General features: G+C 41.7%; 1 protein-coding gene across 8 annotated transcripts in view; it reads right to left on the bottom strand.

The window, feature by feature from the left end:
- AAK1 (AP2 associated kinase 1) overlaps positions 1-18,091 on the bottom strand; it is a 160,539-nt gene that overhangs the window by 96,172 nt on the left and 46,276 nt on the right. For all 8 annotated transcript variants that reach the window (XM_089687204.1, XM_089687196.1, XM_089687199.1 and 5 more), the window contains exons 2-3: positions 6,427-6,545; positions 2,921-3,029 (exon numbers count right to left, since the gene is read on the bottom strand). In XM_089687204.1, coding sequence (XP_089543330.1) covers positions 2,921-3,029; positions 6,427-6,545 — 228 coding nt within the window. The remainder of the gene's footprint in view (positions 1-2,920; positions 3,030-6,426; positions 6,546-18,091) is intronic.

Genomic DNA, 18,091 nt, shown 5'->3' with positions numbered 1-18,091 from the left:
AAAAACATTTCTCATACAAACATATACATACATACATACACACACACACATATATATGCACCTTTAAAGCGCAACTCCATGCATATAGAAGATATAATTTATTTATTCATGTATTCCTTAAAAAAAAAAAAAAAAAAGTGACTCTACTGCTATAGTCCAATCTTCCAAATAAATGTCTCCCAGCAAAGACGACATGGAACACTCACCTTTCCTGCTGCCCACACACTGCCGATCTCTGCTGTAGTCAAGTCTTAGAACCTGCTGAAAATCCTGCAGAATCTGACATCTCAGATTCTGCTCATCCCCCACCCCCCAGAGCTTTGATACACTTACACCTACCGTACTAATGTGTCCTGTAGTGAGCTAGGAGCTGGTGTGAGAACCACATGGACCCAGTTTCTTTCAACACTGCTAAAGCACCTCCGGGGAGGGGGGTATGGTGATGCAGAATTCGGTTATGCTAAAATATGCTCTAGATAAACATTGTATGTTTACCAAACTAAAGCCACAATAAAAAAAAAAATCTGCACATTTGGTAAAATCTATTTCTCCCATGGCCCCAGAAAAAAAACATCTTTCATAAATCTATATAAATTCCCTATAGAAAATATCTTAATAACAAGCTAAGGAAATACCCATCCCTACCACCAGTCCCACTCAAAGTTAAAGAGACAACATTATGTCTTTATTAGTGTCCCTCAGGTAAATGTTAATCAAATCTGTAGGCTTTAACTCATATAGTTTAGAATATAAAGTATATGGTTATAGCAGAGATCAGTATCACAAATATACTTGTAAACTAAATAGGTCTTGGCAACTCATGCCAAGATCACAAAAGACTGGCTGAACTGTCATTTTTTGACAGGCAGGGCATGTTTATATAGTAATTAAAATTAAAAAAAAAAAAAAAAACACATTTGTTCATCAATGTCAGCCGCTGACAAACACCAGTGGTTTGGTCCAGTAAATTACAAAACAAACATTCCTGAGCTACTGTGGCTGAGCTGGCTTTCAGGAAAAAAAAAGCCATCTTTAGTTAGCAATGATGATTTGGATACCATTAGCTTTAAGAAAATTACCTAAACCATATTAAATTTCATTATTGATTTTCCTATTACTATCTTATGCGGAAGGGCATTCCAGAGCTTAACCACTCACAAAGTAGAGAACCGCTTCCTACATAGTAAGATCTTCTTTCCTTCAAAGTGATGTTTCCTTGTCCTATATACAGTCATTTAGATAAAACCTTTTTTTTGCCAAACCTTCACATTAACCTTGGAAAAAAAAAATGCACAGAATGGCTTATTTGATGCTTCCCTCTCTCAATGCTTCCCTATAAGTCAGGTCAATAGACTAGAAGTCTACTGAGCTTATAAAATTGGCCTGCAATGAGCAAATTCACACAGCAGATTGCATTTTAAATCTTCCTTCCCCATTTTATTATTTATTACACAAGGGCATGTAAAGCAGTGAATCTGAAATCCACCAAAAAAATCTCTGCAGGTAAATCTTCCAGGGTGATGCGTTTAATGAGAGTAACTGATTAACCACCAGTCAATGTTCACTGGAAGTCACATTTACTGCTTTATAAATATGCCCCACAGCATTTGCCCTCGGAGGGGTTAAGTTGACGATACACTGATTGAAGTTTGGCTGGTCCAGCAAAGCCAACAGCCCTCAGTGTGTGGCCTTCCCCACTTATTAGAAGTTAATTAATCAACTTCTATGAAAAGGGACATGTTGGGAAGTTTTCCAACGATCAGTGGCTGCAGCTACCGATCAATATATTTCTGACACAGGTAGGAAGGAGAGAGTTTTCCCATACACCTTGCTTGTGTGGGTGGAAGAATCTGTTAGATCTTTTTTGTTCAGTCCACTGGCTGAACGAAATAAAAACGAACTGTTTATGGCCAAGCCTTAGCTCAAACGTCATGCAGCAAGAAAATCACAATCACCCTCCTGGCTGTGATATTTTTCACTCCCCCTCCAGATTCCATATACAACTGGAATAGGGCCTTTCTGTTTCAGGTCAGCAGACTTGGGTGAAACCAAGGTCACGGTTTTGAAAATGCTTATTAAAAATGTTATAATGAAGCGATTAGTCTTGTTTTACACACTGTATCCTCCATAGAATAGAATTGATATTTGCTGAGTAAAAGGCTCAGTTTAGGCTCTAAAACACCTCTCCGGTAAATTCTGCTGTACCCACTGCTCCCATTACTCTGCATAAAAACAAGCAGAAGTCAAAACTTAAATACCTTTTTTTCCTTGAATTTTTATGTGGTTACATGCCCTCAAAGCCATTGTTGCTATGTGTGATGTGCAGGCCCAACAACATGGCGTAATTCCCTAGAGGACACAGAAATCACGAACAGGCGTACGATGCTCTAGGTGTTAAGAGGGGGATGGAGTCTCCTCCTACCAGCCATACATCACGCAGAAGGGCTGGTGCTTTGTTAAGCTAAATTAAAAAAAAAAAAAAAAAAATCACAATTTGTGCTTAACTGTATGCAGAGCGATGGCAGGACAGTAAGGGTGGCAGCATTTAAAAGGCAGGTTTTCTCTAGCCTTAACATCTGCTTTAAAGGATGAGTTTACCTTTGGAACATGTTATATGTTACACATATATTTAGGGTGTAATATGTTCCAACACTCGTAGTTTTTCCATTCACAGATCTCTGTGAATGGAAAAACTACAAGTACCATCTTCCACCGCGGCAGACCACTTGTAGTTCTCGATGGACTACGCATGTGCTGCGATCCACTGATCACGGGTGCAATGCTTTGCAGGGAAAAATAATAAATGCAAATTTTCTGAAAAAATAAAAACTACTTACTTTTCCCTTAAAGGTGAACTTAGTCTTTAAGGTTTTACAACTATTTTAAATTAGCTAGATGAAAACAAATATTTAAATCTCACCTCTACAGTAATCCATAAGTATAAGCACCTCCCAAACATCTCCACTGCTCACAGAATTAATACTGGAATCTATGTACCCGACGATGTTCTTGTGCCCAGAGAGATCCCTCTGCAAGAAAAACACAATACAGCAATTTATGAACTGAGAACATTTTCATTAAAACCTAGGCAAGTATCAAAATAAAGTTGACTGTTCAATGGACAGCCTTTCATTAATCCAATAACGTCCCCTTCCAAATGACCTCTGTGCTTACTTACTGGTCATGATTTCTTCAAAATGCACATATATTTTCTGTTATAATACAGTATGCGCAGTAAAGGGAAACAGCTCTTTTCTTAGATAAACATGACTTGAACGCTAAAGCTTTTTCCTGATCTTTTAAGAGATTGCTGACTGATGCAGCATAGTCTTCACGAATATTTCTTAGTTACCTATGAACTATGCCATTAACAGAAGCAATGTTAAAATCTTTGCACAGCCTATGTATACCTGTAGGAACTGGAAAAAAAAATACATTAATTAGTTACCTAAATGCGAGCCAGCCAAAATATCTATTAATTTTTAACCATTGCACGGCAGTTCTTTCCTTAGTTAAGCTGGCCATAGATGGATTGAAATTCAGCCAGTTCAGCGGTGACCAGCCAAACTTCGATCCATCTATGCCCGTTCCTGTTCAACAATCAATCGAACGATCAATCTCTGTCAAATGGGACTTTTGGAAATCTTTCGTTTGACCAGGGGCTGCAGTGCTGATCAGTGTAACCTGATACTGGAGGAGTCCCTGCTGTCAGAATTCAATAAAACAGCGGGAAGGATTCCTCCATCTACCTGAGTTTTGTGGACGGGAACATTTTTTTTTCAAACAGTTCATTGGCTGATCAAAAGAAGAAAAAAAAATCCTCTATGGTCAGCTTTAGAGGAGCAATATACAACATCAACTCATATTGTGTGATCACTTATGAAAATGCTACTGCTACTTGCTTGACTGTCTAATGCAGGCCATAGACGGGTCGAAAATCGGCCGATTTTTTGGCCAGGAAAAAAAAAAAAATTGGCTGATTTTCGCAGTTCGTGTGTTAATTGGTCGGCCATTTTTCAGGATGTTGGCACTTTTTTTCGATTGGTGAAGTTGAAAAAAAAATCGTGCTATTTTGCCGATCGGCCGATTTTCCCGGCAATGATGGGCAAATCAGACGATCTTTTTACTGATAAAAAAAAAAACTCTGCGCATGAGAGGAGGAAGAGGAAGAGGAGGGAGGAGGAAAAATAAGAAGAAAAATAAGAAGAGGAAAAAGAAGAAGAAGAGGAAAAAGAAGAAGAAGAGGAAAAAGAAGAAGAAGAGGAAAAAGAAGAAGAAGAGGAAAAAGAAGAAGAAGAGGAAAAAGAAGAAGCAGAGGAAAAAGAAGAAGAAGAGGAAAAAGAAGAAGAAGAGGAAAAAGAAGAAGAAGAGGAAAAAGAAGAAGAAGAGGAAAAAGAAGAGGAAAAAGAAGAGGAAAAAGAATTCCAGTCCGCTATTATATTTCACATGAAAAAGTATTGCGGTTGCAACAATGTATCTATTTGTATCCGAATAAAACCATCTGTATCCGAAATGGATACATTGTTGCAACGGCAATACTTTTCATGTCAAATATAATAGCAGAGCTCTCTGCAGGGACAGAAATGATTAAATGCCAGCGTAGACGGGACGAAAATCGGCCGATTTTTTTTACTGTTTTTTTTTTTTTTTTTTTTAAATGACCGGTTTTCGACCCGTCTATGGCCTGCAATACTTCTACTTGAATACTTCCTGCTTGTTATGGATCTGAAGACAAACAGTGCTAGTCAATTGGCAAATTGAGAAGGAGGCCAGCATTTGCCAGTGCCATATTCCTTTGACAGGTGTACATGAAAGCATGGTGAAGGTCTTTGTTTTGGATGGTGTGCCCTTCATGGGCAGCATGGCCCTGTAATTTCTTGTTATTCTTTGGCCGCCATCTGTCTTTGTGGAAGCTGGGGAAAGCACTAGGGCTGCAGGTAGTGAAAACCTGAAACTAAACAGGTCTGTACAAAAAAAAAAATCACCAACATTTAAACAAGGCATCTGAATGGAGAAACATGTCTAAAATCAGTAGATTGAGTGGTAGATATAGGCAGGCGAAATGATTATACAACAGTCAACTTTTTCCAGTGAAAATATAGCAAATCCCCTACACCAATCCCTAGTTAATCTTAAATAGGTGGAGATCTACCTGAACAACATGGGAGAAGTCAAAGATCACCAAGCACAGTGTCGCATCCTCACACCTGATTTAAACGTCTAATTGCTGTACTATTGTGTCTCAATCAAGTGCACGACAATCATGTGTTTAAATCAGGTGGTGAGGAGGCAACATATCGCCCCCTCACCATCTGCCAAACAAACGGAGATCGCTTTTCAAAAGGAGCAGCAGTGCCTGCTGCACTTGTGAATAAGCCTTTAGTTGCATTTGTGGTTGATTAGTTGCTTTACCAGCCCCATTCCCTACCCCCCCCACAATTAGCTGCTGCGGCAGCAGCCAAACGGTGTACATATGCGGCAGCAGGAATTAAGCCCCCTGTTGCCTTTGGTGGGTGCTACCACCTGCCAATCGCAACCCATTCAATTAATGGGGTCACTCTGCAAGCGCACCATAATTTCATGCTACTGTGGGGTCCAAGGAGATAAACCAGCTGGTGAGAAAGCAACACAATGCTGCCTGCTTCAATCCTTTGTTTGCTGTACTGCACAAGGGCACTTGCACAGCAGCCTCATTCACTTGAATGGGTCATGCTTGGCAGGTGCTACACCCAACAGCCATGACAGGGCATATAACTCCTGCTGCGGCATATGTACACCCCTGGTGACTGCAGCTAAAGGGTGTGCAGCTGGGGTGGTAAAAACATTTCTTAACCAGAACTAGAGAGGAGGCATCAGCTTATCTCGCTCTTGCTCCCTACTACAGCGCCAACTTTACAAGCAGTCACTCTGCACTGCACTCTGTTCAATGCCCTCGAATGGCAGGTCATCAAGCCCATACTGCAATCTACCAGTCACTAGGCTGTGATCTACGGATTTCTGATCCCCGCCCTACACCAACCTCTCCTATCTAGTCCAATAATGTGATGGGCAGAGTCACTGATATATTGAGGGGGGGGGGGGGGGGGTGAAGCTTGACTCTTGATTTCTCATAGAGGAAATCATGGTCTGCATGTAGCTTCAGATACCTATATCTTTATATCTAATGATCTCTGGAACATGTGGTTTGCACTGGAGGTGACCTCTGAATTTACATTTTCCAATGATGTCTTAGTCTCCACTGCTCAGAGTTGTGACATGCATAGCTTATCATCACAATGCATCCCTGTATTTAGAAAGCAATGTTACGCCTTTTGCATGGAGTCAGACGGTTAGCTGGATCAGTAACTGCAGCGATGACAGGGTTACACATCATAGATGGGTTGTATAGTACCAGAGATGTTCTAGGGCATCAAGAAAGGTAATTACCATGATTTGTATCTCCCGCTTGCAAACCTGGAGGTCATGTTCATTATTCACATACATGCGTTTCAGAGCACGCCGCATCCCATTGCTGGTGCGAACCAGGAAGACCAGGGCAAAACCGCCTGCAGATGAAAAGCAAAAGTCAGTCCGAGACAATGTCACAATAACACAACCCTGCAATCTGCAATGTACAGGATACGTTAATGAAGCTTCTATGCAGCCTTCCTCAGGCCATTGCATTTATTAGAGGCCTGCAATGTTTCTCTATCACCTGGGGCTGATTTCATTCTGGAATGGATGGGGGAAGTGGGAACGATGTTGTTTAGATTCACTACGCTCCAAAAGTTATTTTTAAAACCAAGAATACATCTTGATAGGGTGTGGACAAAAAGATTAAAAAAACAGATGAAAATGTGTAACACTGATATGCAGCAGAAGCATATTAATAATGATTATTATTATAAAAGTATTATTAAAAATGCTTAATATTATACACTCACCGGCCTCTATTAGGTTCACCTGTTCAATTGCTTGGTAACACAAACTGCTAATCAGCCAATCACATGGCAGCAACTCAATGCATTTAGGCATCTAGACGTGGTGAAGACGACTTGAAGTTAAAACCGAGCAACAGAATGAGAAAAAGGGGGTTTTACATGACTTTGAACGCGGAATGGTTGTTGGTGCCAGATGGGCTATTGGGAGAATTTCAAGAACTGCTGATCTACTGGGATTTTCAAGCACAACTGTCTCCGGGGTTTACAGAGAATAGTCCGAAAAAGAGAAAATATCCAGTGAGCGGCAGTTGTGTGGATGAAAATCCTTGTTAATGTCACAGGAGAATGGGCAGACTGGGTAAAGATGATAGAACAACAGTAACCCAAATAACCACTTGTTATAACCAAGGTATGCAGAATACCATCTCTGAACGCACAACCAGTTGAATCTTGAAGCAAACAGGCTACAGCAGCAGAAGACCACGCCGAGTGCCACTCCTGTCAGCTAACAGGAAATGAAGACTACAATTCACACAGGTGCACCAAAATTGGACAATAGAAGATTGGAAGAACATTGCCTGGCCTGAGTCTTAATTTTAGCTGTGCCATTCAGATGGTAGAATCAGAATTTGGCATAAACAACATGAAAACATGGATCCATTCTGCCTTATGTCAATGGTTTAGGCTGGTGGTGGTGTAATGGTGTGGGGGATATTTTCTTGGCATCTTCTAATGCTACTTCCAGCAGGATAATGCACCATGTCACAAACCTCAAATCATCTCAAACTAGTTTCTTGAGCATGACAATGAGTTCACTGTACTCCAATGGCCTCCACAGTCACCAGATCTCAAGTCCATAGAGCACCTTTTTGATGTGGTGGAATGGGAGATTCACATCATGGATGTGCAGCTGACAAATCTGCAGCAACTGCGTGATGCTATCACGTCAATATGGACCAAAATCCTCAGAGGAATGTTTCCAACACCTTGTTGAATCTATGTCACAATGAATTAAGGCACTTCTGAAGGCAAAAGGGGGTCCAACCCAGTACTAGCAAGGTGTACCTAATAAAGTGGCCGGAGAGTGTATAAATACCAGTTTTACTTATGACTAAGCTGGACATACACTGCTTCATAGGAATCTACATTGACTACATATCCCACCATGACAAACCCACAGCATGGTATCTCAGCACATCACAGATATCCAGACTCAACATATTTGGTTGTAAGTCCTTGCTACAAAAGGAAAAATTATAATAAATGGACCATACATATAAACGTGTCTGAGAAGGGGCATTGGATCGATTCTATTTTACTCTCCCAGTGCAATACTGGAATGTGAAAGGGGCAACCTAACTGGCTGCTATAAGATCGAGAGCTTTTTTCCTTCAGATTATCATAAGTAGTTCTGCACAGAGCAGCCCTGATCCTCCTCTCCTCAGGTCCCCCACCGACGCTTCTGGCCCCTCCCTCCTGCCTAGTGCCCCACAGCAAGCATCCAAGCCACTGCTATGCATGTCCATTCATACACAGAGCTGCAGCTATGCTCCGCTCCCTCCACCCCCGCCAATGACTCCCACTGCTGTCTCAGCCAATGAGAAGGAAGAGTCCCTGGAGAGCCGAGGCTCTCATGCACATTGCTGAATTGCAATGAGGCTCAGGTAAGTTTTAGGGAGGGCTGCTGCACAGAGAAGGTTTTATACTTTACTGCAGGAAATTCATGAACAAAAAAAAAAAAAACCTTACGCCTTTACGAGCACTTTAGGAATGTTGTTGTTAGTGGGGTGGGAAGTGTTTCTGTCAGTCTTGTGTATATTTGAAAATCAGAACAATATTCTATTAAAAAAGGGGAGCTATACTGAGAAATGAGGATGCATTGTAAATTGGCAGGTTAAGTGAGGAACAATGAATGTCTCGTTAGAATGGCATCTGAAAGTCAGTGGGGCAGCAAGTGAACATGTTGTCCATGAAGCTGTTCTATTGAAAGCAGAAAAAAAACGGGCATCGCAGTTTGTTGTGTATGGGGTTGCGTAGCAGCAGACCGGTCAGGATGCCCATGCTGAGCTGTATCCACAGCCAAAAGGGACTACAATGAGCATTTGAGCATCAGAACCGGGTCATGGAGCAATGGAAGAAGGTGGCCTGGTCTGATAAATCACATTTTCTTTTACATCTTGTGGATAGCCAAGTGTGTGCATATCATTTACTCAGAGAGAGTGCGAGGATGCAGTATGGGAAGAAGGCAAGCCGGCAGCAGCAGTGTGATGCTTTGGGCAATGTTCTGCTGGGAAACCTTGGATCCTACAATTTATGAGGCTGTTACTTGACTTGTACTACCTACCTAAACATGGTGGAAACAGTATTCCCTGATGGCAGCTGCCTCTTTTTAGCAGGATAATGTGCCTTTCCACACTGCAAAAATGGTTCAAGAATGGTGTGAAGAACACATGTTTGAGGTGTTGACTCGGCCTCCAGATCTCAATCCTCCAAGCATCTGTTGAATTTTCTGTAAAAACAAGTCTGATCCATGGAAGCCCGACCCCGCAACTTACAAGATATAAAAGCATCTGCTATTGATGGCTCAGTGCCAAATACCATGACATACCTTCAGAGGTCTAGTGGTATTCATGCTTCAATGGGGCAAGACTGTTTTGGTGGTTTTAGCTGATCGTTGAATACAACCCCTAACATTGCACCAGTACACCACCTTTAGAACTAAGGCCTCATTCACACTTGCAAGTAGTCCATTTGCAATTAGATGTTAATGACGGAGAGGGGATTCCCTGCTTTTAGCTGCAGATGGGAAGCCCAATTAAAAGCAATGGGAGGCAGAGAGTTCCCGCAGCTGTTTTTGACCGTACGCTGCTGAAGAGACTACCTGTGACTGGCCACAAATCTGTCAGCCACCCTTTGCTTTAAATGGGCCTTCCTGTCTGCAGGTAAGCACATGGAACCTCTGCTGGGTCTCCCACATCTAATCACAAATGGACCCATTTGCAAGTGTGAAGCTACTAGTTACACATTTGATCAATCAAAAGATCCCTCTACCCACATTAGGCGGCTGCTTGAATACCCAAACAGTAACTGCATCTGATATTCGACCATTAATTTTCCACCTAGGTCTTTTGATTTTTTTTTTTTTATCAAGTTTTGTCAAGCTAGGTTGTGCTAACAAGGCCACCCACAGCTCAAATTTTCTACTGAATTGGCAGAAATTAAAACCACATATGGTGAGCTTAAGGGCTCGTTCACACTTGACTTATTTTTAACTCTTGTCAAACGCCCCTATAGCGTTTAACAGGCGGTAGACAGGTGTTTGGGAAGCATTTTTAATGCTCCTCAAATGCTCCCCAAATGCCCTATGCATGGTTTTGAGGCGTTTGCCAAGCGTTAAAACTGCACCACAAATGCCTATAATGAAGGTAAATGGTATTAACGCTCCGCAAATTGCTCGCCTGCCAGGCGTTTGAGGAAGGGCACCATAGACTTGAATGGGAGGCTTCAACTCCTAACTAGACATGAGGCGTCAGTTTTGCCACGATGCTACCCTTCAGTGTGAACAGCACTGTGTGCTGCCATGTGCAGAATTTTCATAGGCGTTTGAGAAGCATTAAAAACGCTTCCCAAACGCCCGACGCCTGCTAACAAAGTTAGTGTGAACGTAGCCTAATAATCTATTGGAGAGAGAAAAGCGCTAGAGTAGGAGAGGATCTGGTAATGAGTGATGTGGCACAGTCTGGCTTTGGGAGTTTGTACTACTTGCCATAAAGCTTGCCGATTGTCTTGTAGCATATTGGGGAAAAGTCCTATACGTAGCATTTTGCATGCATTGTCCATAGTGGTCCTATTCAAGTCATGTGGTAAGGAACCTTCAAAATTGCAATACAACGCATCCGACAAAAGTGATGATATGAATAGAATATGCTCAGTGAAAAAAAAAGAGACAATGATTTGCAAAGTACAGGTGCCCATAAAAGTCAACAATTTCATTCCACTGCAGTAAGATCTTTAAATGGTGAACTGAAATCAGTTGCTACACATTGCAGTTTCCAATATATCACATACTATAGGCCTGAAGAAGTAGAGGTATTTCCCATGATGAGCCCTCGAGATGCGTTTTTTTTTCTTTTTTTTTTTTTTATTTTGTAGGCAGCACTGTAAACCAAGGACTGAAATCGGACTAGCTGTTATGTACTTGTAAACAATCATATATAAGTGGAAACTCTTGCCATAAAAATCTGCTGTGAGCTGCAGAATCTGCATTTTGCAGGGTAGAAGTGACACAGCGTGACTCAGAGGACATGTTTGTGTTACTAGTGAACCGACAATTATGGCGACGCTTACTCATTATGGACAGACGGGAAAAAAAAGAAAACACAACGATATCTAGCAGTTAAAAAAACCTAACGATTTGGAATGGGATGCTCTCTGCAACATGTGTGTAAAGTATCATTAATTCTGGACACATTTCACACAAAAAATGACCACTTTCACCACTGGCACTGAAAATACAATGTGTGTGGATCGCAACTGTGTGAACCAACTCAATAGTAACACATTATGTAGTCTGTCATGCAAATCTGAGTTTTAAAACACATGCAAAATCATGTATGCGTGAACCAGGGCGGCTCCATTCACACCTGGGCTTTTTGGGATTGTGGCAGAATAACTGATCACAAAACACAGGTTCAGGTGCCATAATTTTCAATGGTGCCTAAAACATGGTGTAGTTTTGCCGTGATTGTTGTGCGGCAAATCGTATCGCGTGAAGTCCTGGGTGCTGACAACCCACACTAAAAAAAATACAAAAAACTGGCTCCTAACTTTTTTAGTTGGCTCCTAGATTCAAAGCAAAGTTGTCAAGCCCTGCCGCTGAGACATGGTATTTGACATTTGTACATACAGTAATCTACAGAAACAGCCCACTGGCAATGGAAAAAGAATTTCCAACTTCTGTCAAGTGACAGCAGCCAAACATGGCTCACAATTCAGCCAGTCCCTGCTGAACCAGCTGAATTTCGATCCATCAAAGGCCTGATTAAAGGAAACATGGAGGTTACTATTGAAGGCTTAGGCCCCTTTCACACGAACGGACCGATCGGGTCTTCCTGTCAGTTTTTCAAGCAGACTCGATGTGTCAGTTTACACCCACCTGCATCTGATCCAATCCTGTCCACTAAAAACAGATGGATGAGGATACATCACCAAGTGCAATACAAAATATCGTATGCAGTGGTGTAAAGCACGCAGCCACTGGGCTCTAGAGCAGTGGAGAAGTGTTCTCTGGAGGGACGGATCATGCTTCTCTGTCTGGGTTTGGCGGTTGCCAGGAGAATGGTACTTGTCTGACTGCATTGTGCCAAGTGTAAAGTTTGATGTAGGGGGGATTATGGTGTGGGGGTTGTTCTCCAGGGGTTGGGCTTGGACCCTTAGTTTCAGTGACGGGAACTCTTAAGGCGTCAGCATACCAAGACATTTTGGACAATATCAAGCTCCCAACTTTGTGGGAACAGTTTGGGGATGGCCCCTTCCTGTTCCAACATGAACCTTGCACAAAGCAAGATCCATAAAGACATGGAGGAACGAGTTTGGGGTGGAGGAACTTGACTGGCCTGCACAGAGTCCTGACCTCAACCCGACAGAACACCTTTGGGATGATTTAGAGCGGATACTGCGAGCCAGGCCTTCTCGTCCGACATTGTTGCCTGACCTCACAAATGTGCTTCTGGAAGAATGGTTAAACATTCCCATAGACACACTCCTAAACCTTGTGGACAGCCTTTCCAGAAGAGTTGAAGCTGTTATAGCTGCAAAGGGTGGGCCAACTCAATATTGAACTCTACGGACTAAGACTGGGATTCCATTTAATTTCATGTGCATGTTAAGGTAGGCATCCCAATACTTTAGGAAATATAGTGTATAAACCCCAAACATTAAAGCCAAAAATATTCTTCAAAGTGGAACTTTACCCATAACAAAATAATGTTCTTTAGCAAGGAACACACTGTACATTCCATATTAAGAATCATGCTACCAAAATTAATGTGTGCTCTACATTGCTTCCAGCTTTGCTCCGGTTTCTTCTTGCTGGAGGCTGCCATTTTGCTGAAGCCAGGAGCCCCTGTACAGCAATAAATCATAGAGCAGAACTAAACCCATCAATTTAATGGTTTAAAAAAACTGTTACTTTCCTAGAATGTCAGGATTGCCAACTGTCACATTTGTTTGTGTCCTCAACCAAACTGTCAAACCATCAGATGGCTGGTGTCATAACTGATCACATGTGCAGCACCATGGCAGTTGCAGATCAAACAGAAGCAGTTTCCTTGGCTGTAAAGAGTGGGAGGGTTTAGTTCCACTTTAACCGCTTCCCGACTGCCATATAGCATAAATACTGCTATAGAGCGGTACAGCGAGGAGAGGATGGAAATGTGTACTAACTTACATAGGCCGTTCAAATTTCACAAGTTGGTAACTTACTCTTACTCTATGGTAACTTTTCTTTTTCTTTGGAGGTAAAGATTGGATTCCAAGCAGAAGCAACATGCCATCACTGAGTTCTTGATGAACAAGGGGTGCATCCGCCATCCACAAAATATTTCTAGAGATGATACCATTGACAAGAGCAACGTCTTGTCATCAGTGACTGTTGTTTGTCAGCTCCGTAAACATTCTGTATCCTTCTGTGGATTTTAGACAGCCTGTACCCTTCCTTTGTCAAGAACTCAATGATGGCATGTTGTTTCTGCTTGAAATATATTTTTTACCTGCAATGAAAAAGAAGAGTTACTATAGAGGAAGAGTTACTCTATCAACAAGTGATATTTAAATGACGTCTCTATTCTTTGCCCACTTTTGCATTACGTTCGTTACAGCCCTCAATTTTATAATTTTCCTCCAATCCCCACTTCCAACTAACAGATTTTTTTTTTTTGGGGGGGGGATATTTTTTTTTTGGGAGACCACTACTTGCATATTCCTTATTTCCAGCCAAGGCAAGAGAGTGATGTGTGCTGTACTCACAGCCTCCTGGTACTCCTAGGCAGCGCATGCATGTCATCATGGGGTACAACCCAAAAGAGAACACTGACCGCCCACTCCCCGCCCCTCCCAGAGGATATCAGAGGCTGGCAGTGCGGGACTGGATGTGCTGTAGCAAAACCATGGCATAAGTGCTGCAAAGCAAACAGTGGTTCCTCTGTGCCCCAATGCATACTAATACTAACAATGGTCAGCAGAGCAAAAACGCACAAAAGTGGTTTTGTCATGGCTCATTCCAAACAGTGATCTTTGCTGCAGCGTGAGGCATTCAACACATCATAGGCATTAACTTTGGCCTCATTTATTAGCAGGGTCTGCCGAGATAGAAATTAAATGAGAGACTACGCAGTCCTGACACACACAGCATACCTCCGTGTGACAGAGCCACAGAAGATGCTAGCAGAACACGACATCCGGTCTAATGACGACATAAAGGATCAAATAAAATGTGAACACATAATAAAATCTGGTACACAGGATATCAGTCATATGAGTAAATCCGTGGGATGACAATCAGGTGTGGTTTAGATTAAACATAAATAGGGTGCTGTCTGCACTTGTAAATCTGGTCTTGTGATATATTTGAATGTCAGGTGCCTAGGAAATTTCTAGGTCAAGCAAACTGCCAAATGGCATCTGCTAGTTTGTAGTTGAATCTGCCCTGGAAAAGAATTCCTGTACTTGGAGGATTTCATATTAGTTCACAAATTAACACAGACAGAAAATCAGGCAAAAATGTTAGGCTTCTCAAGTATGAATTATTGTATTGAGTCCAGAATGCATAACTGTTATCCAGTTTCTATTCTGCGAGGTCAAGAATTAGCAAGATCGTGTTAACAATAAAGAGCTGAAACTGATCATCTGTTTAGTAGACCCACCCATAGGGTTTGATTTACTAAAACTGGAGAGTTGGGTGCAACTGTGCATGGTAGCCAATCAGCATCTAACTTCAGCTTATTCAATTAGGCTTTGGCAATAAAACCTGCAAGCTGATTGGTTTCTATACAGAGTTGCACCAGGTTTTCTACTCTCCAGGTTTAGTATATGTTTTTAGTTTTAGGCCTTGTTCACACCATAACTGCAGAAAACCTAAGGAAAAGGATATGCAGATATCACTTGCAGAGACCTCAGTTTATATCAGTTTTCATGTGGGCTCCAATGAGTTTTATAAACGTTGCAGATTCCTGCACAGAAAAAATCTGCACATGATACAATTGATTTCAATGTGCCCTTGCAGAACACGAATGACCCCTTAGTGTTTCTACAATCCAAGATACAGTTTCACAGTACACGGGACACTTCTGAATGATGAAACCTGCTGGAAATGTAGGTTAAAAAACGTCCGTTTAGCCTTGTTTGCATAACGCGTTTATGCGTGTTAGTGCGTTTGCATTTATATGCGTTTTTTAAAGATAAGCACAGGAGAACCTCCCAAATGCCCAGAATGCACTGAAAAGTGGTAAATGTTTAACGATTTCAGACTGTTTCAGAGAAATACAAAGAGTAGAAGCAGAGACAGCAGTATGTGTTGAAATTAGCTTAGGTGTGAGTTGCTCATTAACATTTCTTTTGTTTCCAAAGGTGGGAAGGTGTCAGGTGGAGTGAGTCATTAAGGCCTCCTGGCAGGGGGTCTTCATGAGGAATTTGAGGTGTGAATGGTCATTAACATATCTTTTGTTTCCAAGGGTGGGAGAGGTCTGAGGTATGAATGGTCATTACAATGTGTGACAAGCTTGATAGGAACATCCTGTGTTCAGTGTTTTGTCCATCTAAGTACCTTAAAAATGCTTTTAATGCATTTTTCATAATGAAAAAAGGCTCTGGACAGCATCGGGAACTGGAAGAGTTAAAAAAAATATGCATACGCAAATGCTTATAAACGTGATTTGCCACGTTTAACGTTTGAAATGCTGATAAAATTGACTGCTGAATGCAAGTTTTCTGCATTCAAAAAAACAACTGTAAATGAATATGTGTACATGGACACATAGGAAAACATTAGGGTGAGTTCAGGGGCTGCTGAAAAAAAACGCTGAACAGCTCCTAAACGTGAGTTTATCAGCTGCAGTGTACATGAGCCCTTAGGCTTAATTCACAAAGCTCTACCACAAGGATAAGGATTTTTAGCCATGTAATTGTACGTGCCCAGCTGAAAATAACGGTCATATTTTGAAAGTAAATATCCTTAGGCCCTGTTGGAAGGCAACATTTTTCTACATCAGACATTTATGGATTCTTACTGCCTGTTGTCACAGAACTATTTGGCCTATTGAATGTTATCTTGGAGTATCAAGAAAAGCAAGTATTTACAACAGGATGTGTGTAACAAAAGGCTGCATACCAAAATCCTTGTTCTGGGAGTTCACACATACCCCCTAGTGGTGGGGTATGGAGAGAAGAGAGCCTCAGCCTAGACTCCCTGGTGACATGAGTAATAAAAGGACAGATTACATGGCTTCTAGCCAGAAGGAAGAAGCCAGATGTGATTGACCTGGGTATGAGTGTTGTTGGCAATACAGCAGTACCCCCTGGTGGAGACGACATACTTCCGGGAGGATGGCTGGGGTAATTCTACACTTCCTAATGAATAGGGAGGACAGCCCCTTATGAGTTATGGACGTTTGCTCATTGGATGGAGAACTACACCAGGTGGGTCAAGGGGGTGTGTGTGAGTGGTGCTTGAGAGGGCTTTTAAAGACAGTTTTGGCCAGGCTCTGTCTCTTTCTTTGACCATTTTTCATACATGGGAGCCGGCAAAAAGATACTTAGAAAAAATAATATGTTACGTAAGTTTGTCCTCAAAGCGATTATTCCTATATACTCTATAATATTGGTTTAGTTTTCTCTGTTAGCATTTTACTTTCTTTGTAAATAAATAAGACTTTGCTTCTTTGAGCATTGTGTTTATTATTATAGCTAATATTGCAGTATATTACGTCCTTCAATATTGTCAAAGCTTGTATATTTACTAATTAATTATAGGAACAGACAAATAGTACATAATTGTATAATAAATAGGGGGATTCCAGAAAACCACCACTTTTTTAGTTATTTCAGGCCCCTTTCACATGGGAGGTGTCCACGCAGTCCTAAATCCTAAAATGATCACCAGCTAAGTCGGATCAGAACAGTACAAAATGTCAACATTTGTGCCATCCATGTCCATTCTGAAATTTTCTCCATGAAAAAAACAGATCAATGTAATCCCTATGGGTGGGTGGATATAATCACACTTGCATCCACCTATATCTGACCACCTCTGGTACGTAAAGACTGATCGCAAAGTAAATGTTTTCCATTCTGCTCATCTGTCCTGAACGGACCTGGAGGTGGATGGATGTAGCCAAGCACTTACATCCGCCAACCAATAAGGAAGTACTGCTGTCTTTTCTGTACAATCACAGGTCATGATAATGAAAAGACATAACACCGGTCTGAAAAAGGCCTTACTCTGGTGTATTAGCTTTGTCTCTTTTGTGGGATTGACCTCCCGATCATGTGACCACTATGATTGTCTGCCACAGTGGTCACATGATTGGCAGCCTGTCTAGTTGACTCTTGATCAAAACCAGGAGCTCTGAATAACAGCTCGGTCACAGTGCTGCAAATGTACAGCAAGCACGCTCTCAGCAAAGAAACCTCAGCCTCCATGAATGCATATGTGGGCATTAAGCTCCAATCCCCTTGCTGCCACACATACGCGTTATGTGGTCGGCAAGAGGTTAAACAGAGTCACTCAGGGAGAGGTTTGGTGGTAAAGGCCAAAGATTAGAACTCCTAAGGGGTGATTTACTAGGGGCAAATAGGCTGTTCACTACTCAAGGTAAGTTTCACTTTACAAGGGAAATTTTCCCTAGCATAGTGACAATCCACTGAAGAAAGCTGGCACATGATGATGGAAGTCAATAGAGCATCACCTCAATCACTAAGCTAAGGGAAAATGCCCTTGAAAACTAAAAATTCCCTTGCAATATGAACAGTCTATTTCCTTTAAATCAACTCCATTAGAGCTGGTTTACACGTGCGTCGGTCTGTAAAAAGCAACTGTGGTAGATAGCTGTTCACAGAGCAGTGCAGGCACAGGAGGTGATAATTACCACTACCTGCTTTTTTTTTAATCTTTTTTT

The sequence above is a fragment of the Staurois parvus genome, unplaced genomic scaffold (genome assembly GCF_062004578.1).
Source record: "Staurois parvus isolate SC_StPar_1 unplaced genomic scaffold, SC_StPar_1.0 ptg000420l, whole genome shotgun sequence".
NCBI classification, from domain to species: Eukaryota; Metazoa; Chordata; class Amphibia; order Anura; family Ranidae; genus Staurois; species Staurois parvus.
The sequence above is the reverse complement of the archived record's forward strand: the minus strand, read 5'-3'. Positions and strand labels throughout refer to the sequence as shown.